This window comes from Pseudorasbora parva, chromosome 19, assembly GCF_024679245.1.
Source record: "Pseudorasbora parva isolate DD20220531a chromosome 19, ASM2467924v1, whole genome shotgun sequence".
Taxonomy (NCBI): Eukaryota; Metazoa; Chordata; class Actinopteri; order Cypriniformes; family Gobionidae; genus Pseudorasbora; species Pseudorasbora parva.
The window spans coordinates 35783886-35809395 of NC_090190.1; the positions used below are offsets into that span (position 1 = coordinate 35783886).

The following is a 25510-nucleotide window of genomic DNA, read 5'->3' on the forward strand; positions in this document are numbered from 1 at the left end:
ACCCATTTTCATAACATTTTCAACTATCCTTTACTGATGTTAAGGTCAGTTCCATATTACCAATTCAATGACTTTTCCGAATGTAGACTGCTCCTTTCCTCATACGCCCATGCGCAAGCATGAAATGCCTGATGTTGACACTAGGCGGCAGCAGAAGCCAGAAGTACATTCTCATCTCTACATTCGATACATTTTTTATTCTTATTTAATTTTCTAACTGCAGGGTTAATATAACAGCCAAAATGCAGACATACATTTGTATTGGATAAGTAACAGTGATAATTAGGCTATTTGTACAGGCATTTTATTTAGGCGACATTAATTGTTTTTATCCATATGACTTATTTTAAGCAAATAGGCAACATTCTGTGTGATTTATATATTAAGAAATACAAATAAAAATGAAAAATTAAGAGAGTAATGTTGTAGACAGTACAGTTATTTTGTTATGGCATAACACAAATAGGCTACATATAAGATCAGGGAAATGAAGTAAGGTTGTATTTGCAGACAGTACAGTAAGTTTCTGCCGCCCGTAGGTATGACATCAGAAGAGAGTCAGTACAGGTTGAGCGCAGGGCGGGTTTTCAGATAAACTGGCTGGGTGTGTCTGCGTGAATTTTCTCAAGATCTTTCTTACAGAGAGAAGTCACACCGTCTCACATTCTTGCCTGTCGCTCCAGGGACTCACATCTTTCCATAATGGATTTCTTCAACTTTAGGGTTACTTTGCTCATTCTGGCCGCTCTCGGTAAGTTATTTTAAAAGAAAAAAACATGTCAAGCGTGTTACATTTTACATTTAGACTTAAAAAAGTTTGCATTTAAATTGTGGATCTAAATCTCATGTTAAGTCTCGCTAAAAACATTGCCAACACCCGGATATAATGTGTAGGTTTACACTACCTGTGTCCTGACTTAAACAACAAAATCGTTCTCTTATAGGATGCTGTTCCCAGGCTCTGCTTCTGGGAGACAAAATTAATGGCGTTGTAGGTGAGTGTGTGTCGGTGTGTTTGTGTGTGGATCTAATAAGATATTATACGTTTTTTCTATAATTACTAATGTCTATGTTTTCATTTTCAAAATTTAACATCATTTTGGTTTGAAGTTAAACATGGTGGTGGTGTAACTGTCTGGAGAGCTTTTGTTATCAGTAAATTTGTTAGTTTCCCCCCCCCCAAATTTTTTTTTAAATATTTATTTTCTTAAAAAAAAAAAAAAAGGGGACAGTGTTATTATTATTTAAGAATCTGCCAAATCAAAGTCAGTGTGGCATAACCAAGACATTTTGTTATCATGTGACAATAGTTTTTGAGTACTTTAAATACCATCTATTCATTAAATCAAATGTCTTTAAAATCTAAATATTTGTTATGTTGGTATGAAACAATGAATTAAATGCTTTGATGCGTTTCTAAAAACAGAACTTGTCAACTTAATTTCTTCTCATCTCATTGAACCAGGGAAAAATGTAACCTTCAAAACAACAATCTCCACGACAGTGGGTCTTTCGACCGTATTATGGTCTTTCAACAATGGCCAAAGCATTGCATCAGTATTCACACACGTACCAGTAACGAACATCCTAAGAACCAATCCGTTATACACCGGCAGAGTCAGCTATAATACGACGACGTGCGAGCTTCAGCTTGGACCGCTGAAGAAGGAGGATGCAGGGAAATATATTCTCAATATAGTCAATGCTGAGGGAGACGCACAGTCAGGAGAGATTGAGCTTACCGTTCTTGGTAAGTATTGAATATCAACTGAAATCTTTTCAGGTATTTAAAAAAACATTAGAGAAACTGGGGTAGTGAAGACTAGTGGTTGAAGGTCTTACTAGAGGGATGAATAGTTGTGGTTAAGTCCTACATACGTTTGTTAAAAGCATTACTGAATACTTATAAACTTTAGCCGTTCTTAAAGAATCATGCCAAATATATATATATATGTGTGTGTGTGTGTGTGTGTGTGTGTGTTCACAAACAGTGATTAATAGGGTGGATAATATGGAGTTTGCATTGGGTTTTATGGAACGATGAATGATGGTATTGAATCAACCCTAGTGGATAGTGATAATGAGTCACTTGATTTAAACTTGTGATTGCAAAATGACTAACTATAATGACATTCACCCAGTGGCTGGAAATCAAGCTTCTACAGAGGTCTTTCTTTGGTCTTGGAGATCTAGATGTAAAATATATGCTGTCAAATCTCAGGGTTGGTTATCCAAAAGTTGTTGGTTAGATCTCCCAAGAAACAAGTCATGACCTGTCACTATTATGTCTTGAGCAAGCTTAACCCTAAGTTTCTCTAAGGTTTTATTATTTGGGAAACTCTAAGCAAGAGAAAAAAAATATGTTTCTGAATAAACACTATCCATGGTTTTCTTTTCTTCCTTCCAGAGCCAGTAACTGATGTCAAGATTTCATCCAGTCTCCTTGAAGCTATAGAGTTCAACAGCACTGTGGTTCTGACCTGCACTGCCAAAGGCTCCTTTTCTTACAAGTGGATCAATGGTTCAGACGCTTTGACGGTGGATGGCACGCACATGAAGCTGAACCCAATCGGCAATGAGCTAACTATTACTGAAGTTCGCCGTACAGATCTAAGAGGACCCATCTTTTGCAGAGCAGAGAATGCACTTGAGTCAGGGATGAGCGCCCCCTTCAATCTCAACGTGAGCTGTACGTACCTGATCACACCCACACATTCATAGTCTGACACATAAATACACAAGCACTGTTTGCCTTAAAGGGACAGTTCACCCAAAAATGTTATTTACTCAACCTCATGTCGTTCCAAACCCATATAATGTATTTTAAAACCCATTTGCGCAGTACTTTCCATGCAAGCTCAGCTATGACTCAGCTGCTGTATACATTCAGAAGTTTTTTAATGCGTTTTTCATGTTATTGTTCAGAAGGGAAAAAAAACAGTTTAAAGATTTAAATAATAATTTAAATAATGACACTACATTTTTCTGAACAGTATGATGGAATTGTGTTTTTACACATAAATTCACACATTTCTGCACATAAAAATATCAAAATGACCAATTAACAGCTGTACTGGACCTTCTTTCGTTTTTACTGCCTGCAGTCTTGTCTCTGCAGATGGTGTGCACTAGAAAGCACACATGAGATCTGAAGAGACTTTCTAGTTCAAACAGGTTCTGGTGCAGGTGCAGGAAAAAATGCAGACTGAGATTAGATAAAAAATACGGTTGTTAATGAATGAGCCTGTGAACAGCAGAAAAATAGTGTTTGTGTGTTCATGTGTGCATTTACATTCCAAGCAGATCAAACCTTTTTTTTTTAAGCATTTGCAAGTGCATGGTTTGGTTATAAAGCAAATGCACTCAGGGCTTGACATTAACACACGCTAACCCGCCAAATGTGGGTGGATTTCAGCACTTCTACTAGCCACCCTGGCTATTGGATTGAATTTTTATATATGATATATATGTGTTTCATTTGTAGTCTTTAAAAAGGCATCTGAAATAATAACAAAGTGTAATGTAATGCGGTCACAAACCCGCCTCCCCTCACTCGTTTCATTTTCTCCGGATAAAATTTGTTGGTGTTACAGGGCTTGAATTTCAGCGTGGGATTGCACGTATTGCTCAATTTAATTAATTCCCACACATATCGGGCTCATACCCAAAGTGCCCACACATTAAGCTCCCTCTCAGGACTAAATGTAGTTATTTTTCGCTGCTTATTGCGCATAACCCTTTGGTGCTCTTTGTGTGTCAGTCTAAAATAATTATTCAAATTAAACAAATGTACTATATTTAAGTTCAATAATATTTATTAATATTTTGTATTTTTTGTATTTTTTATATATATGCTGTAGTTATAATCACTTATTTATTCACTTTTTGAGCATAAACCGAAAATGAAATAAATGAACTTAAATCGTAACTCTCGAATGCTTTAGAGCACAGACTTAAATTTGATTACTTGGTAGAATATTGCTGAAGAAAAAAATGTTTAAAAAGTGAACTTAAAAAATTACAGAAATTTATTGTTATGAAAAATCCACTGGTTTCAATTTTTATGTGAAATATATATTTTCAAAAACACGTTTTATTCGTAAACTGCAACAACAAAAAATTTGAGCTTGATATCTCAAAAAATGAGGATTCAGTAAGATTGAAAGAAGTTTGGGCGCAATACCAAAAGTTTCCTCTAGATTCATCTACAATTAATTTCCAATGTTCCACCGCGAGTCCAAGTGTGAAAATGTTTCACTCTTGAATAACTAGCAATGGGCAATGAGGCGGGACTTTGTGGCGCTGAGGTGCCTGGTTGCTTGAACCATGCCAGAGTAGCTTGAAAAAAAGTACTTTTTGTATCAGGCTATAAACATATTTTATTCTGCTGTAAAGTTAGGCACTTTAACATGGAGGGTCAATGGGATTGAGTCCCTTTTGGACCCTATCTCTAGCGACCAGTCGATGAATTGCTGTTTAAGTCACTTCCATAATTGCTTCAAGAGAGATTTGCTGCTTGGCGAGTATTCACATAAACGCTGTCAGTTAAGTTTTAAATGAACGTAAACATTTAAGAAAGAAAGCGCATAGCAGATTAATGAATCTGTGTGTCAGGTTTTAAAGTGACAGCAGCAAAATATACCTGCTGCCAAATTATGAGATAATATAAAAAAGATCTACATATCCTATTGTTTAAAATATACCCTCCTCTTTTATAGAGAATATTTGCAGCATCTTAATAAAAAGGGAGGATGTCAAATGCTAACATGGCACATCATTTGATGTTTTTCTTCTAGTGAAAACTAAATTTTCAGTTATTTCATTTTGTGCCTTTTATGTCAAAAACTAGAATAGCACTTCTTTTAAAAAAATAGAATGGGAGGTTTTAAGACTTTAATCTTAAAAGGTCAAGAATCCTGGAAACAGCTGCTTGCAAGCACTTTAATAAACCTTTACTTAACCTTCTTTTCATCATCTCCTTTTTTCCTTGTGTGTCTAGATGGCCCAGAGAAAATCGTCATGACGCAGAATCCAACCAATTCATTCCTTAAGAAAGGCTCTAACTTAACACTCACATGCTCAGCCGATTCTGACCCTCCCGCTCAGCTCCGGTGGATGTTTAACGGTGCAGAACTGCATCAGATGGCCAACATCACCCTCAGCAATTTGGAGGAAAAAAACAGCGGCAATTATAGCTGTGTGGCCTACAACGTGAAGACCAACCGCAACGTTGCCTCACCGGTTGCTTTGGTGACTGTTCTGGGTAAGTCAAAAACCTAAAGTCATGAACCGTAAAGTCATGTACCGATGCTTTGAATACAAACGGAAGTTCCATTGTTTCTCTAGTGCTAGTATTACATCAGTTTTAATATATTCAAATACATTCCGTACACTCTTATAAAAACACTCCCATTGAAAAGTTGGATTATTTTATTCAGCAAAGATGCCTTAAATTGATCAAAAAAGACATTTATAATGTTACACGGTTATTAACTCCGAATGAAAATGTGTTGTTTTTTTAATACCTATGACTCTGCATAGGACCATAATAAAGTAAAGTAAGTTGAGACATCCGTTAAAATCTTTTGATTAGCAGTGGAGCAGGACAGAGATAGACATGCTTTGCCATGGTGTCTTCATAGCCAAGAAGAGCGATAAGGATTTAAAAAAGAGTCGTAGCTCTCCCAGAAGAGGAAAAAATAGCTTTGCCTACAAGGACAATAGAAGCAAACCTGAAATGAGTCCTAAATGTGTTAAATGTTGAAGAATTAGTTAACCCAGAAATAACAATTCTCTGACAACTCATTATTTACCTCGCCCTCATGTTATCCCAATCTCGGTTGACTATCTCGTTTGCTGCTGGTTGCAATTTTCCAAAGCCGTTACAATGAGTGGGAACTAAGGCTTTCATTCTTCAGAAAGGGCACAAAAGTATCATAAATGTAGTCAATAAGACTATATTCAAAGTCTTCTGAAAAGCGAGAAACAGCCGTTATTTAAGCCGTTATCTCCCCTTGCTCTCCTTAGTGTGTTCAGTAGACCTTTTTAATGATTCAATTGATCTGCTGCACAAAACTAACTTGAATGTTTTTGTGAGCTAAATCAGTAAATGATATTTAAATTTCAGTCTTCAATCATATGGCTTCAAAAGACTTTCATTATTCCCACTTCAAAAGTCGTGATTATGAGCGTGTTGCATTCAAATACTATATGTTGTCGGAATGAACAGGAATAATGGCAGAAACCAGGTTTATTCTTGCCTATTTATTGGGAATATTTGATTAAAACCAACATTATATGTAGTGTCACATGCACTGAGAACCATAAGCCTATAAACATTTATGATGCTATCCAGATGCTAACCGCTTTCTGCCGAGTCTGTAATTTCGGTCAAATGCAGGCTATTTTCACTGTATATAAAACATACAATATGCTTCAAATGATTACTAATATGCACTGCATTAATGACAAGACAAGATCTAGCTGTTTTGGGGAAAACACTAATAGATCAAACTACTGTCACAGCAGTAGTTATCCCCGCCAGCATGTTTAAAGTTTATGACATGCCCATCTTGGGAATTTGGGTATCAAAATGATTTCAGAACTACCCAATGGTGAACACGACATCAGAGGGCATGTGCAGTTTCTACTTTGGAAACTCGTATGTATGGTACTTCCGATAGCACGTGAAGGCAGTGTTTATGCACGTGTCATATGAACTGGTTTTATAATTTGATGTAGTTTGAAGCTGCATTTTTCATAATTTGTAATGCTCGGAAGCTTTAGTCTCCATTAATTGGAATTGCATGGTAAAGAGTATCTGCTACAAAATTTCTTCTTGTATTTTTCACTGAAAAAGGTGTGTACGGTGCATTAAAGGTGTCCATTTAATTTCACATAGCAACTGCTGTTTGTCTTTATTCAAAATGGCTTCCTGACTAACAAGTGCTTTTAAAAGATGAACCTGTTCCTCTGCTTTACTCTCGAGGTCTGTCTCGGCCAACGTTAGCGGGAAGAAGTTTCAGGCATGTTCTGCTTTCTTTGACAGAGGGCAGATTGATTTAACACGGCTTACATATCTTCCCCTGAGGTGTTTCCGTGTGTGTGAAACCAGCAAGCTAAAGAAAGCAGAATACAAACTGTCTGATGTCACAGGTTTTGGGCAGGTACCTCTTGGCTCAGGTTTCAGTTCAGCTCAGGAGTCATCTGGCAGTGCAGGGTTCATCTTAAAGGTGTAACTGTAAAGCATTTTTGTGTCGTTGATTTTGTATAAAATTTTAATTCTAAACCGTTCATGCAAAAAAGCTCAAACAGCTTCAATGAGATCTATTACAGTTCTCTCGGGTTACAGATACATTTCTCAAACGTTACTCGAGATGAATTGAAAAGAGTTTATTTGCAGCTGTTACGAATGTCTTACCCGAAACTAAAAACACAGGCAGTGAGGAGGAAAACAAAGTGTGCTGAACGATAGTTACAGGTATTTGGTGAATGCAATGAGTCTGATTCAGACCGGTGCATTCCACAGTAATGATTGTCTGTACAAACAAGAGAATAATAGCACAAGAGAAGAAGAGGTGGTCAAAAAGTGCTGCGGTGAATGAAGTTGCAGTGAAAGATTATCTTATGTGGTTAGATCGACTTGACTTTGACAATAATATATGGTCAACTTTACTAACAGCGCTACACCAACCTGAGCAACGAAGGTGAAACAGAGCTAGTTGACAGATTAAACATTCGCCGTATCCGGTCGGCAAAACTCAGAACACATCTTCCCTTTTTAAGAATGACTTCAGTGCCGTTCTTTGTTCTTTTCTCAGAGAAAAGCTCAACTCTAAGTCTTCCAGAGTCGCGGTCAGAGCTGATTCGAAAGACCGCCGTTCGTCAACTTTACCGCTTAGACAGTAAACTATTGTCTGAATGAATAGAATTCAAATGTTTTAAAGACATTTATATTTGTATTCATTAAGGATGCATTAAATTGATCAAAAGTTACAAAATAAACAAAAAAAGTGATTATGTACTGCTGTTATATTGTTTTCAGCATTGATAACATTGTCTATTAGAATGATTTCTTAAGAATCATGTGACTGAAGACTGGAGTAATGATGCTGAAAACTCAGCTTTGGCATTACACAAATAAATTACATTTTAAAATATTTTTTTATATATATGCATATTCATTAGAAATAGTTATTTTCTTGGTGAGCATTAGAGACTTTTTAAACTGTATTCTCACCTTATAATTGACATTATGTGTGGCATTGAGGGTCCATATTCTGAAAGCATTGCTTATTAGTTGTCTTCTCTTTTGCTGTGTTCTCATAGAGGCCTTATCTGGAACAAATATCTCCAGCTCCACATCACTTCTCATCGCTGGCAACAGCACGGTCAACCTCACTTGCTCTGCAGCCGCTGGTGTAGCTGAAAGCGTGGAATGGCTGAAGGACGGCAAACCTCTGGTTTCTAATGACCACGCCGTTCTTTCAGCCAACAAGAAAACTCTGACAATTGTTCAAGTTGAAAAAGTGGACGCGGGCGAGTACAAGTGCATACTGAAGAACAAAGTGAACACAGATCAAGCCAGCTATAAGATGGTGATCAACTGTAAGTATACAAGAGAGGATATGTGTCATGTGTCAGTAAATATATATCGTTGCAGGAATTAACACATACATTATTTTTAATATATGTGTTATTGTTATCGATGGGTCCATGAAGAACCTTTAACATTCATGGAAACTTTAAAATGCACAAACTATTCTTTAGATTATAAAATGTTCTTCACACTAAGAAAAAATGGCTCTTTTGAGAACTTTTTGCTTAAATGTTCTTTGGGGAATCACAAATGGTTCTTCTGTGGTATCGCTGTGAAAACCCCCTTTTGGAAGCTTTATTTTTAACCCTAGAGTGCTTGAACCAAAAAACATACACTAATGCATAAAGTGGGTCAAAAGGACCCATATTGGAATTAATGGTTTTCATTTTAAAATGCAGTTGTACTTTTTCTAAACAATCTCCAAACTATTTTAGATCTACTGCAGAGTATATTCAAGTCTGAACCTTCGCTCTCCACAGACAATGTGAAAATTAAACTTTCAGAGAGAGACAAAACATTTCACATAATATTTGCACCTTTACACGCATAACTTTTGGGCAGAGTTTGCTCCTCTTCCTCAGTTTGGGCCTTTAGCTGTCCTACTGCATCTGAAATCACATAGTCTGAATAGGTTCAACATTTGATGAAGATCTTCATGACTGTTACAAAAATACTGTGTTGAGTCAATATCCATCTGAAATGAAAACCGGTCAATTTGAATCCCTTTATGCATTCCAGGGTTAAGAGACAGGCTATTACATAATCTTGATCTACACCAGTTCTTTAAAACCAGACTTGGTACAACTTATCAGACTAAAATGAGCTGTAACTGAAAGCAACTTGCACTGACATATCTAAAATATTAAAATATAGTTTTTTTCTAAGGCACATTTATAAAAGTTACTTAAATGTCCTAATTGAACTAATGAAACCAGGCAAGTTTTTATTCAATACTATATTCATTAATATTTTTTTATATTCTTTTTCCGTTACTTCATCTCATTAATAAAAAAGACCCACCTGTTATAACCATTGTTAAAAATGAAGCACGTTCAATATTTCACTTGTCGTGTCTGCTTAGGACACGTGATTTGTGTATCACTTCTCTGTTGTTGTCTTGTCTAAACATTCACCTATCTTGTTTGCAAATGGTGGTGGTTTCCTTTCTTCTTTTATTGTTACTGACAGTTTGTTTGCTTTACTCTAATGTAAATGTGACCTCCCTAACTGAGTCTATCTCTGATATCTCTCAGACGGTCCAGAGAACGTGCAGGTTAAGGCGAAGAATGCGGTGAAGTTTGAAGAGAGAATAGAGCTTGCCTGCTCTTCAGAGTCTGTTCCCCCCAGTATGTACAGATGGAAACTCAACGAAACTGTGATGAACTTCACTCAAGCCGTCTATGTTATTGAAAAGGCCAAAATCACGGACAGTGGCACTTACACCTGCGAGGCTATGAACCCAATCACGCGAAATGTGGACAAAAAAATACACAAACTCGCAGTGACAGGTAAATGTGACTCAACATTTTTCATTCAAGATTTTGATACTGTTTACAGCTCACAAATAGGCCGCTATGCCAATTACTATGTCAAGTTAATATTCAAATTTGTTTATATTATAATATATATATATATATATATATATATATATATATATATATATATATATAATCATATTTATCCAATCTTTTACAATTTTGACATAACTGCCATACTGTAGGCCATAATGTGTTACTTAATATCTAGAACTATCTAGAATATTTAGACAGATATACCAGCCAGGCTTATTATTTGGCTGATATTTGTCCATTTTGAGACTTATAATGTGCTAGATTAACATATATATTAACACAATTATATTAATCTATGATTATTTCAGTGGCAAAATCTATGAAATATTTTATTTGTACTGAATATTGAGTCAGATTTCAAATTCGAGAACAGGTATTACAAGGAGAGGGTGAAATATGAGGATATTACCCATGTCCCCATTTTTCAAAATGCTTATAAATCGTTTTTTTTGTTTTCGTTTTTTTGAGAAAGTAAAAATGCTGAATGTTTCCTGTGATGGGTTTAGGGGCAGGGGCAGTGTAAGGGGATAGAAAATACAGGTTGTACAGTATAAAAACCAATACACCTATGGAATGTCCCCATATGTCATAAAAACAAACATGCATGTGTGTGTGTGTATGTATGTGTGTGCATGGCATTATGTATAGCAATATCGTTTTCATTTGTTGTATGTAGTGTATGTATGTTTTTTTTCTATAATAAGCTAAACGCGCCGTCATGTTTTGCAGAGGTTGGTGCGGTAGACGAGGGCCTGTCTGGAGGAGCCATTGCTGGAATTGTAATTGCTGTGCTTGTGGCTGTGATCATCATCGCTTGTATTATAAAGCGCAAGAAAAAATCAGGCTCAGAGTGAGTCTAAAATTCATTTCTTTCCCCTCTCATCGCATTCAGGCATATGAGTATCCAAAACATGCTTGGATAATGTGTTTGTTAGCTGCAGAGGTTTCAAGCGAATGTTTTTGTCTTGTGTTTATATGGGTGTGATCTGGCCACCTTTTAAAGGAATGTTGAGCTTTATACAGCATTTGTGGACTAAAAGGAAAGTTTATCCAGAAATGAGACTTCAGAAAACATTTACTCACCCTGAAGTTGCTCCAAACCTATGTGAATGTCTTAGATATTATAAAGAATATGGTTCGAAGTCAATGGGGAGCATCAGCGGTTTGGTTACCTATATTCTTCAAAAAAAACCTCATACAGGTTTGGAGCAACTGGAGGTTGAGTTAATGACGACAGAAGTTTCATTTTTGGGTGAACTATCCCTTTAATATTGATAATCAAAACATTTACCACTTGTGCTTTTGTTTAAAGTGAACGTCACATGTAAAGGAGTAAGTTTACAGTGGAAGTAAACTGGATTATAGTTTGGAGTTAGCATGTTGCTAAGCTAATGATGCAATAATCTACCATGAAACCAAACAGCAAATAAACCGTCTCGGTTACGTATGTAACCCTCGTTCCCTGAGGAGGGAACGGAGACGTAACGTCAGTGACTGACGAATGGGGGTTTCGCCTAGAAGCCAATCATCTTCGAGATCTTAGAAAGCGCCCAATGGCAGTGCCAATGCCATGGGCATGCGAATTTGCATGCGTAACTCCGCCTACCCACCTGGGTATATAAGGAAGTAGCTGGCATGAATCGCATTATGTTACCTGCTGAGGAGCCAAGACTGAACTCTCGGCCGTTCCAGCGGTACAGCGGAAGTGGCAACGGGACGTTACGTCTCCGTTCCCTCCTCAGGGAACGAGGGTTACATACGTAACCGAGACGTTCCCTTTCGTTCAGTCACTCCGACGTAACGTCAGTGACTGACGAATGGGGGTCCCAATGCAATAACGCCACTCGGCTGTCTTCCAGTGCCCTGCGCAAGCGTGAGAACCCTGATGCAAGTAGGACGGTCAAGGCCTCTACTTAACGCAGGAATACCAAGGTACACTGGGAGGCATATTCCAGGAGGAGATATGCGCCAAGATGCCTACCCGTAGGGAGGACTTAGGGATACACGTATGACCCCGGGGGGCTGCATACGGAAGATCACTGGGGTACCAGCCGAAGGTGGATTTTTAACCCCAGGAGGTGGCAAGGTTGCCAAGGGAATACACCCGCTCAGGGAGGCTTACGGTGGAAATACACATGTGGGGGTCGCCGGAGGGGAACCATGCACATGGGGCACCTGGCCGGACACGAGTGTCTGGGCTAAGGGCAGACTTACTGGCGTCGGCGTCATCAGTGCTGGAGGAGCTCAGGGCTCTCGGGGAACTCACCTGAGAAGAATATCGCACGTATCCAGTCCGTGGGGTGGAATGGCGAGCAAGCGAAGACACCTGAGCCAATCCATTACCGGCCACTTGTAGAGGCGAGTACATAGTCGGATACAGGCTCCACTCGGAGGTTATAAAACCTGGCGAATGTGTTTGGTGTCGCCCAGCCTGCAGCTCTGCAGATGTCTGTCAGCGGAGCGCCATGTGCTAAAGCCCAAGAGGAGGCCACACTCCGGGTGGAATGGGCCCTGACCCCAAGGGGACATGGGCGTCCCTGCTGCTGGTAAGCCAAAACAATGGTGTCCACTATCCAGTGAGACAGCCTTTGCTTTGAGAGAGCCTTCCCTTCAGCTTCCCACCATAACAGACAAAGAGCTGGTCTGAGGTCCTGAACACTGCGTCCTGTCTACGTAAGCGCGAAGGGCGCGTACTGGACAGGGCAGTGCCAAGGCTGGGTCTGCCTCCTCCAAAGGCAGCGCTTGCAGGTTCACCACCTGGTCTCTGAACGGAGTGGTGGGAACCTTGGGCACATATCCAGGCCGGGGTCTCAGGATCACGTGAGAGTCGGCCGGCCCGAATTCCAGGCACGCTTCGTCAACCGAAAATGCCTGCAGGTCCCCTACCCTCTTGATGGAGGCCGGTGCGGTCAGGAGCGCTGTCTTCATAGACAAGAACTTAACATCTACTGACCGCAAAGGCTCAAATGGGCCCTCTGCAGAGCACTTAGAACTACTGAGAGGTCCCAAGAGGGTACGAGAGGAGCACGAGGAGGATGTAGTCTCCTCGCACCCCTCAGGAACCTGATGACCAGGTCGTGCTTACTTACCGATTTCCCGTCCAGGAGGTCATGGTAGGCGGCGATAGCGGCCACATAAACCTTCAGGGTGGATGGAGACAGCCTTCGATCCAACCCATCCTGGAGGAAAGAGAGCACAGACCCGATCGGGCATTTCCAGGGGTCTTCTTGGCGAGAAGAGCACCAATTGACGAAGAGGTTCCACTTCAACGCATAGGCCTGTCTCGTGGACTCGGCCCGAGCGGAAGTGATGGTAGCCACCACCGGAGGTGGTAGGGTACTCAAACCTGCCGCGTCCCGTCCAGGAGCCACACGTGGAGGTTCCAAAGATCGGGACGCGGGTGCCACAGGGTGCCCCGTCTCTGAGAGAGTAGGTCTTGTCTCAGAGGAATTGGCCAGGGAGGGGCTGTCGCAAGGAGCACTAGTTCTGGGAACCAGGTCCGGCCGTGCCAGAACGGGGCGACCAAAATGACCTGCTCCTTGTCCTCCCTGACCTTGCACAGAACACGTGCAAGAAGGCTCACTGGGGGAAACGCATACTCGCGTAGGCCCCGCGGCCAGCTGTGCGCCAGTGCATCCGTGCCGAGCGTGCCCTCGGTCAGGGAAGTACAGGCTGCAGTGGGACGAGTCGTGGGAGGCAAACAGATCTACCTGTGCGTCCCCGAACTGATCCCAGTCAGCTGGACCGACTGGGGATGGAGTCTCCACTCCCCAGGGATTGGCTGAACCCGTGAGCTCGTCGGCTGCACGGTTCAGGATCCCCGGGATATGGACAGCACGAAGGGACCTCAGGCGCTTCTGACTCCATAAAACGAGATGGCGGGCGAGTTGAGACATGCGGCGGGAGCGTAGACCACCCTGGTGGTTGATGTACGCTACTACGGCCGTGTTGTCCGATCTGACTAGTACGTGTTGACCCTTCAGCAACGCTCGGAAGCGGTGCAGGGCGAACCGTACTGCCAGCAACTCGAGGCAATTGATATGCAGGCGGCTCTGGCTCTCTGACCAAGAACCGGCGGCTGCATGTCCATTGCACATGGCACCCCAACCCGTGGTGGACGCATCTGTTGACACAACAACATGCCGGGAAACTCGTTCTAAGGGCACTCCTGCCCGTAGAAAGCTGAGGTTCGACCACTGGGTGAGTGTCTGTCTGCAGGCCTGAGTCACTGGGACCCGGAGCGTGCCAGACTGCCATGCCCATCTCGGGACTCGATCGCGAAGCCAGTGCTGAAGCGGTCTCATATGAAGCAAATCCGAGCGGAGCGGCGCTCACCGCGGCTGCAGATGCCATATGCCCCAGGAGCCTCTGAAATAGTTTCAGTGGGACCCGCACTCTTGCTCTCTATCTGCCTGAGGCAGTCAGCAGCGACGCTGCGCGTGCAAGCCGGTAAGCTGCGCGCACATGGCAACCGAGTCGATCTCCATACCGAGAAAAGAGATCCTCTGCACGTGGCAGAGTTAGAGCTCTCTTCTCCCAGTTAGACCCCCCGAGGCCCAAACGAGCTAAGTGGTTGGAGAACCTGGTCTCTGTGTTCGCCCACCCGGTCCCGAGAGTGGCCCAGTATGAGCCAGTCGTCGAGATAGTCCAGGATGCGAACCCCTTGTTGCCTGAGTGGCGCAAGGGCTGCCTCGACAATCTTCGTGAAGACGCGAGGGGACAGAGCTAGCCCGAATGGTAGTACGGCATACTGATATGCCCACCCTTCGAACGCAAACCGCAGGAACGGTCTGTGTCGCGGGAAGGATGGACACATGGAAGTACGCGACCTTCAGGTCCGATCGCTGCAAACCAATCGCATGGACGAACGCATTCGAAAAGGCGTTTCGCCAGTCAACGTCCTGAACGGAAGTCTGAACAGGGATCCGGTTCAGGACGCGAAGGTCCAGGATCGGTCGTAACCCCACCGGATTTCTTCGGTACAATGAAGTAAGGGCTGTAGAAGCCGGACTTCATCTCGGCTGGAGGGACGAGCTCGACCGCAACCTTCGCCAGTAGGGTCGCGATTGGCGCCCCGCATGACTGGGGCATTGGACCCCACCACGGTGTACCGGACACCCCGGAAGCGGGGAGGAGCTCGCGCGAACTGGAATCGCGTAGCCGAGCCGGACGGTCCGTGCGACCCAGCGGGACAGACCCGGCAGCTGTAGCCACGCTCCCAGGGAGTGTACCAACGGGGTCATGCGGAGCACCGGCGTACCCTCGGTGGGCAGCGAGGCCAGACTCGGGTGGCGTAGCGGCCCGGTGTCGGGGGCGGCGGTAACGGCTGCGCCCTGACAGAGGAGACCAGGGAAGGACTCGCGTTCCACTGGGGTCTGCTCTGAGAGGGGGCTGGCGACAGAGAGGGACGAGAGCGGCGTGGCCCGGGGGCGGCGCACACTGCCGTCACCGGTCTCTGGGTGCTCAGGGATGGGTTAATCAGTTCTTTCTACAAAGGTTGCTGCTGACCCGTGGGCCAGCAGCTGGACAAAGGATTCTCCCCCGGCCCTCCACCGGGGGAAGGGGGCGGACCTGCCACCGTCCCATGAAAGAACTGCCCATCCCAGAGCTGTCCGCGTCCGGAGTGCCGCTGGCCTTATTTTCAGCAGGCTGCGGGGCTGGCGCGGACTGGGACGGCTTCCTGCAGCGCGCCCTGTGGCGTGGCCAGGGTGAAGGCTGCTGCTGTGGCCACGCGGGAGGGGGTCGCAGGAAGTCGCCCAGGCGGCGAGGAGGCTGAGGCAACTGTGCCGGCGGCGCTTAGGTGCAGCAGCGGGCCGCCGGGGCAGATGGCCTCAGTCTGCCTCTGGGGACAGCCAAGAACTGTTGGGCGCAGTCCCTGACTGTGCCGCCGATAAGGCCGGCCTGGGATATGGGCGAGCTGAGGAGGCGGGCTCACTCAGCCGTCCCACATCGACCAAGTAAGGCCAGTTTGTCTTTCCCGGACCACAGCTGTGGACATCTCCTGACCCAGGGGGCGTGTGGTCACCCATGCCGCGCTGGGCGGGATCGGTGGCGGCACGCCTTCCTTGAGGCAGTGTTACCGGCCCGGACTCGGGGTGGCATAGCGGCCCGGTGTCGAGGCACTGGTAACGACTGCGCCCTGACAGAGGGAGACCAGGGAAGGACTCGCGTTCCACTGGGGTCTGCTCTGCGAGGGGGCTCGTAAGCCCTGGATCAGCTCTGTCCTCGTGCATACGCATCGGGGCGGCAGCTTACCCCATAGCACTGCTGGACTACGCCACCGAAGTAGACGAGCCAGCAGGCTTGGGAGGGCGCTTAGGATAGCCTCACCGCGTCAAGTCAAAGCACTCAGTGGACACCGAAGTGCGCAACAGAGCACCTGACTGAGGGGGAGGGACCCCAGTGTACCCTTAGGCCGCGACCCCTCGAGGGCAGAGAAGGCGGAGGAGGCCACCAAACGGTCGCGGGAAGACCCGGAGATCTCCCGGACCGCGTGCACTCCTCATGCATCTCGGGAGCGAAATGGCATTGGGGGCGGGGCCCGCAGCTGTCGGGTGCCACCTCCAAAAACCAATCGCCCAACCGCGAGCACTCGTGACAGGGCGGAGATTCACACCCGCCCGAGGCTCGCGGCTGCCCGAGATAACATGGCTGTCAACTCTAGGTCAGATTCTACAGTGCTACCACACCCGGGAGGCGGAGCATAGCCGAATCGTCATCCCCAAAGGACTCTAGCCCACCTTGAGATGCGGCAATCGACCTCTCGCCGCTATCTGGAGTATGAACGAAACGAACGGGGCGTCAGCAGACGGTCCCGCTGTTTCAGTCCAACACTCACTGGAAGCGATGTGCAAGAGGGCGGGAGTGGCCCGAGGAATGATCGTCGGGGTTCTTAATACCACAGCACCGCCCTCAGGTCACCCTGGCCACCAGCCAAAGTACCACCTCTCTCGGAGATGGTAGATCGGGGTGTGGCAGAGGGGACTCTCTCTCTTTACAGAGATCATTGAGTCTCGACCACAACATCGCGATGGTCATGTTCCCACAGAGGGAACACAGCACATCCACAAACACTGTCCGAACGTGCTGGGCCCAAACACGTCGAGCAGTGAATGCGTCCCAAAGACAGCAACAGATATCGACCGCACCCGGAAGTGCGCGGGCAACCCGTCTTGAAAAAGACGTGCCACACGCAAGCTCTTTTTGTGAGAGGAAGCTCTGCAGAGTGCCGAAGCGCCCAGGGAAAACACACACAGCTGTTGCAGATCACTGCACAGATCAGCAGGCAGGCAATGCGAGATCGCTGGAACGCGCCGTTACACCAACACCCTGGAGAACCGCTCGTCTCGAAGACTGAAGAGAGGACTTCAGAATTCAGGCTTGCCGGAGTGAAGAGATGCTCTTGGCTCCGAAGCAGAAACATAATGCGATTCATGCCAGCTACTTCCTTATATACCCAGGTGGGTAGGCGGAGTTACGCATGCAAATTCGCATGCCCATGGCATTGGCACTGCCATTGGGCGCTTTCTAAGATCTCGAAGATGATTGGCTTCTAGGCGAAACCCCCATTCGTCAGTCACTGACGTTACGTCGGAGTGACTGAACGAAAGGGAACTAATAATACCAGTGTATTGGTGTATATAAACATAGCTTTGATTGGAAATTATTATGTATGGTAATCAACATTGTGCCACAAAAGCTGTCATCACTCCTTTCTTTCTCTTCACATTCAACATTCATAACTTCTTTACTTACTGTCTGGTTCTTGTCATTTTTCTGCATCATCAGACGTGTTAACCTAATCATTAGGCAATGACAGTTGTTAATTGCACAGTGCATTTAACATTTTGACCTCACAGGAAACGGAGGTGTTTTAATCACATGAAACATGACGTGTCAATGTCAATCAGTGGTATTTCAGACAACCCATATGTGTTGTAAGACATGACTGTCAGAGAGGATATGATGCGCCCTGTCTCTTCCTGATTCCTTTCATTCACTGTTATTTGCCGAAGTGGCGCTTTTACACGGAATTAAGATATTTGTTTCTGTTTACCCAAGATCCACCTGGCTGATTCTTCTTTTGTAACTTCAGTCTTTTATAGCAATGCTAGTGTGATGAGACAGCGCTAAAAATGTGGCAGTATTGTTCAGTCTTGTCCATGGTGTGTAACTCAAAACTTACTTTAGCACTTGTGTTTGATAATGTAATCACAAGTTTATACACACCTTTTCAAGTTTTTTTTTTTTAATAGTAGTTCTCTTCTGTTTACCAAGACTGCATTTATCAGATTAAAAATATGTCATACAGCATATGTTTTGTAACATTATAAATGTGTTCACAGTCACATTTAATTAATTTTATACTTACTGAAAAGTGAATATAAAAGTATACTTTTAAATTGTGGTGTATGTGCTGTTAAAGGAATAGTTCTGGTGAAAATGAAAAATCAGTTATTTACTCTCATGTTGTTCCAAAACCTGCTCCAAACCCAAAAGAGGAACACGAAGTAGTCAACTTGTATGACTGAAAGTTCTGATAACTTTTGATTAAAAAAATTAACATTGGTCTAAATAATGAAATTATTTTTATTTTTTGGGTTAACTATTCCTCTATGTACCATTTCTAAGGACATTTTTATTTATCTCTTCTCTTCTTCTTCTCTTCTCTTCTCTTCTCTTCTCTTCTCTTCTCTTCTCCTCTTCTCTCTCTTCTCTTCTCTTCTCTTCTCTCTCTCTCTCTTCTCTTCTCTCTTCTCTTCTCTTCTCTTCTCTTCTCTTCTCTTCTTTCTCTTCTCTTCTCTTCTCTTCTCTTCTCTTCTCTTCTCTTCTCTTCTCTCTCTTCTCTTCTCTTCTCTTCTCTTCTCTTCTCTTCTCTTCTCTTCTCTTCTCTTCTCTTCTCTTCTCTTCTCTTCTCTTCTCTTCTCTTCTCTTCTCTTCTCTTCTCTTCTCTTCTCTTCTCTTCTCTTCTCTTCTCTTCTCTTCAACCATTTTACCGCCAAATCCTCAAAGGGGGAGGTCTGTTTGCTATCTTTCTACGCTTGACACTCAAAGCAGACTACCTCATGAAGAGAGATAAAGAAACCAGATGACAGTGTTTTTAATTTAGTTTGGAAAAAGTTTGACATTGATTTAATCAGACAGATGATAGTGCACAGAAAAGCCTATCTTGTTTAGACAAAAATCTGCTAATCGTAGTATCAAAAAAGGCTATCAGCTTCAATGCTGATAATTTCATAGAAGGCTTCCTAAATGTTCCTACCTAAATGGATATTGATGGCGCATGTAGCAAATGGACAGAACAAGAAAAACTGGAAATGCAAAGTTTTGAGGGATATCATATGCAAATGCCCTGATTAGTGTAACAAAGAGATGTCTTTTTGATAACAAGCACACACTGTCTACAAACACACACACACACACACACACACACACACACACATGTTGGTCTATGTGGTTTACAGGGACTCTCCATAGGCGTAATGGTTTTTATACCGTACAAACCGTATTTTCTATTCCCTTACACTGCCCCTGCCCCTAAACCTACCCATCACAGGAAACATTCAGCATTTTTACTTTCTCAAAAAACATCATTTAGTATGTTTTTAAGGCCATTTGAATTATGAGGACATTTGATATGTCCTCATAAACCACATTTATAGAGTAATACCAGTGTAATACCCATGTAGTTATACAAATTTGTGTCCTCATAAACCACATAAACAGGCTCACACACACACACACACACACACACACACACACACACACACACACACACACACACACACACACACACACACACACACACACACACACACACACAAACACACACACACACACACACACACACACACACACACACACACACACACACACACACACACACACACACACACACACACACACACACATCACATGCAAAACTGTGTGTCACATCAATGATTTCAGTTATCCTCCATACATTGCATTTTTTTCTGTCAACGGTTGTGTAAAAATCTAAAGAGTCTTTCTAGCGAAACAGATCAGATCTTAGACTGAAAGTAACTCAAATTTTCCACCTGTGAAAAATGCATCCTGGGAGGGAGTGAAGCTTGACTCCGCTTCATTTGTTTTCTGATGTCTGTCATAGATAACGTTCAACCTTAGTCCATTTCCTCGTAGACCACCTGCAAATGTTTAATATATTTTGTGCGCCTTACATGTTTTTCCACAATAGATACATTTCAATAAAACACATTTATGAAGAACATCACATTTTTCATTCACTCTCTGTCATTGATGAAATGACATAATTACCTACATTTATCCAGTATATAATTATCTTTTAATCCCAATCGCTCTCGTAGCTCGATGAAAGAATCAGAAAGAGAATTAAAAGGAGATAATTCGGAAATAGTTGGAATGTTAGTCGTGTCCACACATGTCTGTCTCCGTCTCACTTCTTACCCTGAACATTTCTGCTGCAGTTTCAGCCTGTCTGTTTTTTCTCTGCTTATTTTGCTCAGTTATCTGTCGTGCATGTCAATGAAGTCCCATAAATGCTGTGAGCGTTTGACCTATTTGTCATAGCTTAAATTGTTCACTTTTTTTTTGTCACTGGAACAGAAATGTACTGTTGCTGGACTATATAGTTGCCTATGTGATTACGTTACCAGAGAAGTGCATGATACGTGTAATTTATTAGTAACTTACAGGTCTTTAATGTTTGTGCAGCAACCTATGTAAGCGAATAACATTGGCTGTGTTCCAAAAACTTGTGAGCCGCCTACCACAACACTACCTAGGCATCGTGTGTGTGCTCCAGACTGTGATATATCTTTATGCTTCTTGGCGAGTAAAGTGACTTAAGAGGTTTTATTTTAGTTATGCAAAGTCATTGTTCCCATGTTTACCTATGCAGACTACACCCCATTCTTTCCTCATATCGTGATGTAATTAATTCCTTCTATCAATGATTCATTTTTTTCCTTTTTGTTTTAGTATCCCATCTCCATATTAAAGCAAGACCTGGCAGTCAGGTGACCCGGTAAGTCTTCCTCTAATGATGCATGCATCTTTTGTTTTGGTACAACAGGCTAACATTATTTATTTAGCTTTTCCTCAGTGTTGTCCATGCATTGACTTCAGGCTATTGACACTAGCTTTTCTGTAACCTTGCATGATACGTCCAGGCTGACTTTCAAAAGGCTTCCTCGTCACATATCAGTGTCGGTTTTGGCAGCATGCATTGATTAAGTGTCTGACTTCACTCTGTACACTCTCGCAAAGATATGCTTGACTTTTTCTTGAAAAGAAAGGAGGGATATGCTACGATCTGACTAACAAAGGAGTGGCTGTTGCAAGAAAACTTGTTTTCATGTCTGTTCGATGGGTGTGGGTAGATTTCTGCAACGGGAGCCTGTTTTACTCTTAGCGAAATGTTATTTTTATGGTAAATGGTGAATATTAAGTGTTCGAATGGGTGTGGCTTTGCCATCGGTGTGCTCTCAGTCTGTCTGCATTTTTTTCCCCACTCACAAATCCATTACGCTGATATCATGTACATTTCTTCCACAGAGCATATCTTCAAGACCAACCCTTCAGCCATTTATCAGTCTTTTTTATCTGCAAAAGCACACTATCAAGGCAACTGGAAAAACTGCCCTCACAACTGACATACACCTGCAGGTTTGGCCCTTTCAGGAGCTCAACGTGTTTTTAAATGTCCATTGTTTTTTTTATATCCTTTTATCCCGTGCAAACGTACCCCAGTCTTAAGGACACGACAGAGGACGAGTGAGACCTGTTTACCTTTTATCTTCATCTCTTCCTTCCCTTGGCTGAAGTGGACAGCTTCCTTTGTTCCTCGAGAAACATGATACAGCCTCCATCACCCTCTCAATCCTTCACCTGACCCTAAACCGACAGGTCGGTCGTCCTGGCTTGACGTCTCAGGGGTCATTTTGAAAGAGCTCTGTTTTGGGTAACGAAATCCACCCTGAAATGCACTGAGGGGTGACGAGACCGTCACGTGTTTGAGATCTCAACGCACCCACAAGGCACTGAAACTTCGAGATTTTAAGACCTGTTCAGCACGCTTAGAAGTCCCAAGGCAATGGAGATATGTGAGGCCGACTTAACTGGAAGCCGAAGGCGCCGTTGAGTAGTTGTCGATGGGAGGTCATTCGTGGCAAAGCATGCCTTGGAGATCAGATGTATGCTTTAAGCTTCTTAACACCTTTTGCTATAGTTTTTTTTTTTAAACCCTCATCTCTTTCTGTGTCTCTTAGTGAGCCATACACATTGTATTTTAAAAGTAAGGCAGGCTGCAACATGCTTGAACCGAGAAGCAGGAAGAAAAAAACTGCATTTCTGCGGACAGCGACATACCACAGTTTTGCAGGGAAATTGCTACTCTGTCCTTGGGCGTCCCCACAAAGATTCGTCCTGCTGTAATCAGGATTCCAATGGATTCATGCTCTAAAACCGGCCCATTTTAAAAATCACCTTGCCTTGACACACAGAAACGTCTCAAGTTTAAAACTTAAAAGTTGCTTATTGTGTTCCAGTAAGTGAGAATTGTTTTTCTTCATATCAACAGATATCTGATCATAATTCTTTCAGTGTGTGTTGCTCTTCGACCAAAGCAGCGATCTTGATGATCTTGTAGCGATCCTTTTGATGTTGATCAGGTCTCTTAAGATATAGATGCATGTCCCATTCATTTTTAGACATTTCTAAGTTTATCCCCTCACTTTATTTTAGGAATTATGGCCTCACAAAACTTGCAAAAAGCCTCTGCTTTGACACTAGGTTTTCTGTTTGTTTTTTAAATATATGTTCAAATATATTTAAAAAATATTTCAAAATGTACAAAAAATGGCTAAATTACATAAAATGCTAATACAGTAAATATATTTTTGATAAGTTATAGTTTATTTTAGTGCTTTTTTGTATATTGTCAGTCAAAATAGAATGTATATATATATATATATATATATATATATATATATATATATATATATATATATACACACACTGTAAAAAATTTGGTTGGTTTAACTTAAAAAAGTAAGTAACCTGGTTGCCTTAAAATTGTGAGTTTATTGAAATTAAAACTTTGAGTTGATACAATGAAGGAAATTTGTTTAATAAATAGAAACTCAAAATATTATTGTATCTGAACCACATAAAAAATTTGATAAGTTTCACTGCATCATCAGAAATAAAATACACATAATTACCCAATATGGTTACAAAATCTTTTAACAATATTTTAATAAAGGTTGTCGAATCTCAAAAAATGTTCATTGTATTAACTCAAAATTTTAATTTCAGTGAACTAAAAATTTTAAGGCAACCAGGTAACTTTTTTTCTAAATAATTTTTTACAGTGATATATATATATATATATATATATATATATATATATGTATACACATACATTTTTTTTGTATTTAAATGGAATATATTTTCAGCTTGAAAAATATATCTCATGAAGCCGCATTAGTAACAACATATTTTTGAATAAATATTGGCCAGAAAAAACAAGTAAACATCACACTTCAGCAAGGAAATACTGGGTGAACAATCTCCCCTACTTAATATTCATGAGCTAAGCTGACAAGTTTTTAAGCTACAGTACGTCCCCGCCCACACTTTTCACATTTTTCCAACTCTATATGTATGTTAGCGCCAGCCAAAACAATCTCAATGTATATGTATGTGCAAATCGACAACCAATACACACTAACACACATTTATTAAATACATGTGTACATTTAGCATTTAAACACAAATATCATAAAATGCTGAGCTTTATAACTCCTTGCAAAACCTGTAAACAGTTTTATCTCCGGCAGCCTGCGAGTGTTTTTAGTGGTTTGGGCTGTTTTGCATGGAGAGACCCGTAATCATAAGAGTCTGACCACAGATACACTGAATTAACGGTTAGTTTGTTCTGTGCCACAGTGTGGAGACAGACGTCCTTGACTCATCATTTGATGGAGACGTTTTGTCCTCGCATGCTTTATAAAAGATTATATTAGTTGTTTTATCAAATGTGAAATGTGTTCATATAGGCTAGATAGAATTTGAAATTTAATTGGATAATGTAAATTAAAGGGATTCTTCTTGCTGTTATTTTTTTTTCAGTGCTTTAAAGTTATTTGAAGTTAATTTGGGCCCGTAGTCAGTTTTCATTTTAATTTTTTTTGAGGCAACGCACTGGATATTTGTAAGTAAAATAGAACATATGCGGTGCACATGCAGTGGTGCGTTCCAATCAACATGTTCTCAGGTTTTGTTTACAAGGTGTTTATATTCTCTCGAAATGACCAGTGCAGGCATGTTTTATTTTTCATTGTTGCTTTTAATATAATTTATTTTCAAATGTTTTACTTTGATGTAATTGTTATATTTTATGTGTTTTAAAAAAGAATGTTTGAACTGCCCCACTTTTTTGTGTCATTTACTGAATAAGAAGAACAATTATTATTGTAAAACTTGTAATTAAATTTGATCTGTTTTCTACACCCATTTTAGTACGATTTCTTTGAGGCCTCCATAAATAAATGATACCTGAACGTGAAAGTGTTTTGTGTACATAAATGTGCACATTTTATTGTGTTTACGTTTTATATTACAGTCAAACTAAAAATTATTCAGACCTCAGATATCATTTTACTAGTGTGTGCAGAACACTATACACTGTAAAAAATTATTAATAAGTTATGAAAACATATGTTTTTACATTGTTTTAACTCATCAAAATAAGTTAAGCAATGTTAAACTTGTTTTTATTAGTTATACAAGATGTAACTCATTTTTTAAGTCAGTTTAACATAATTTAAGTTGAAATAACTTAAACATCCAAGTCGATTGTACTGCAAAAGTTCAAAATTTGCCTTTTTTTTGTAGTGTAGTTCATTTATGTAAGCGAGGATAGCAAACTAAAGTAAACTGTGACATATTATACCCCAAACATTCTTCATACACTGACTACCAGTAAAGCTGATACAAATGTTGGACCAAAATGATTCAGACACTTTGACCTGAGCATGTTTTGCTTCAGTGTTTTTTCTTTAATTGCGAATGTGACCTTTGACACCACAGACTGAACTAAATGAAGCATTGTTTAAATTGTGTATTTAAATTGGACAGCTGATTGGTTGATTCTAATCCATTACATGCCTTTCTATCAAAGTTATCTGACATTATCAAGATGAATTTAACTGATGAGTTCTTGTCATGTTTTCTAAACTATAGCGAATAAACTGATAGTCAGAAAATGTTGTGAATTGCCACATGGTAGTCATATAACTGGACAAAACTACTAGTTTATGGTGAGTCATCAATATTT

The 25510-nt window shown here is 41.8% G+C and overlaps 1 protein-coding gene across 1 annotated transcript; it reads left to right on the plus strand.

Moving 5' to 3' along the window:
• The first annotated feature begins 620 nt into the window (after positions 1-620).
• Positions 621-23137, plus strand: si:ch211-264f5.6 (carcinoembryonic antigen-related cell adhesion molecule 5). Its single transcript, XM_067425447.1, has 10 exons — positions 621-751; positions 945-995; positions 1466-1750; positions 2408-2689; positions 5000-5263; positions 8329-8607; positions 9853-10107; positions 10900-11020; positions 21151-21196; positions 21727-23137. The coding sequence occupies exons 1-9, from the start codon at positions 703-705 to the stop codon at positions 21167-21169; spliced, it is 1605 nt and encodes a 534-aa protein (XP_067281548.1). The 5' UTR covers positions 621-702; the 3' UTR covers positions 21170-21196; positions 21727-23137.
• Positions 23138-25510: the final 2373 nt, after the last annotated feature.

Excerpts from the sequence above, each read along its gene's own strand:
- si:ch211-264f5.6 (XM_067425447.1), top strand. The coding sequence starts at position 703 with ATGGATTTCTTCAACTTTAGGGTTACTTTGCTCATTCTGGCCGCTCTC. Across the intron at positions 752-944 it reads GCTCATTCTGGCCGCTCTCG|GATGCTGTTCCCAGGCTCTG; the intron begins GTAAGTTATTTT and ends GTTCTCTTATAG. Across the intron at positions 10,108-10,899 it reads ACACAAACTCGCAGTGACAG|AGGTTGGTGCGGTAGACGAG; the intron begins GTAAATGTGACT and ends CATGTTTTGCAG.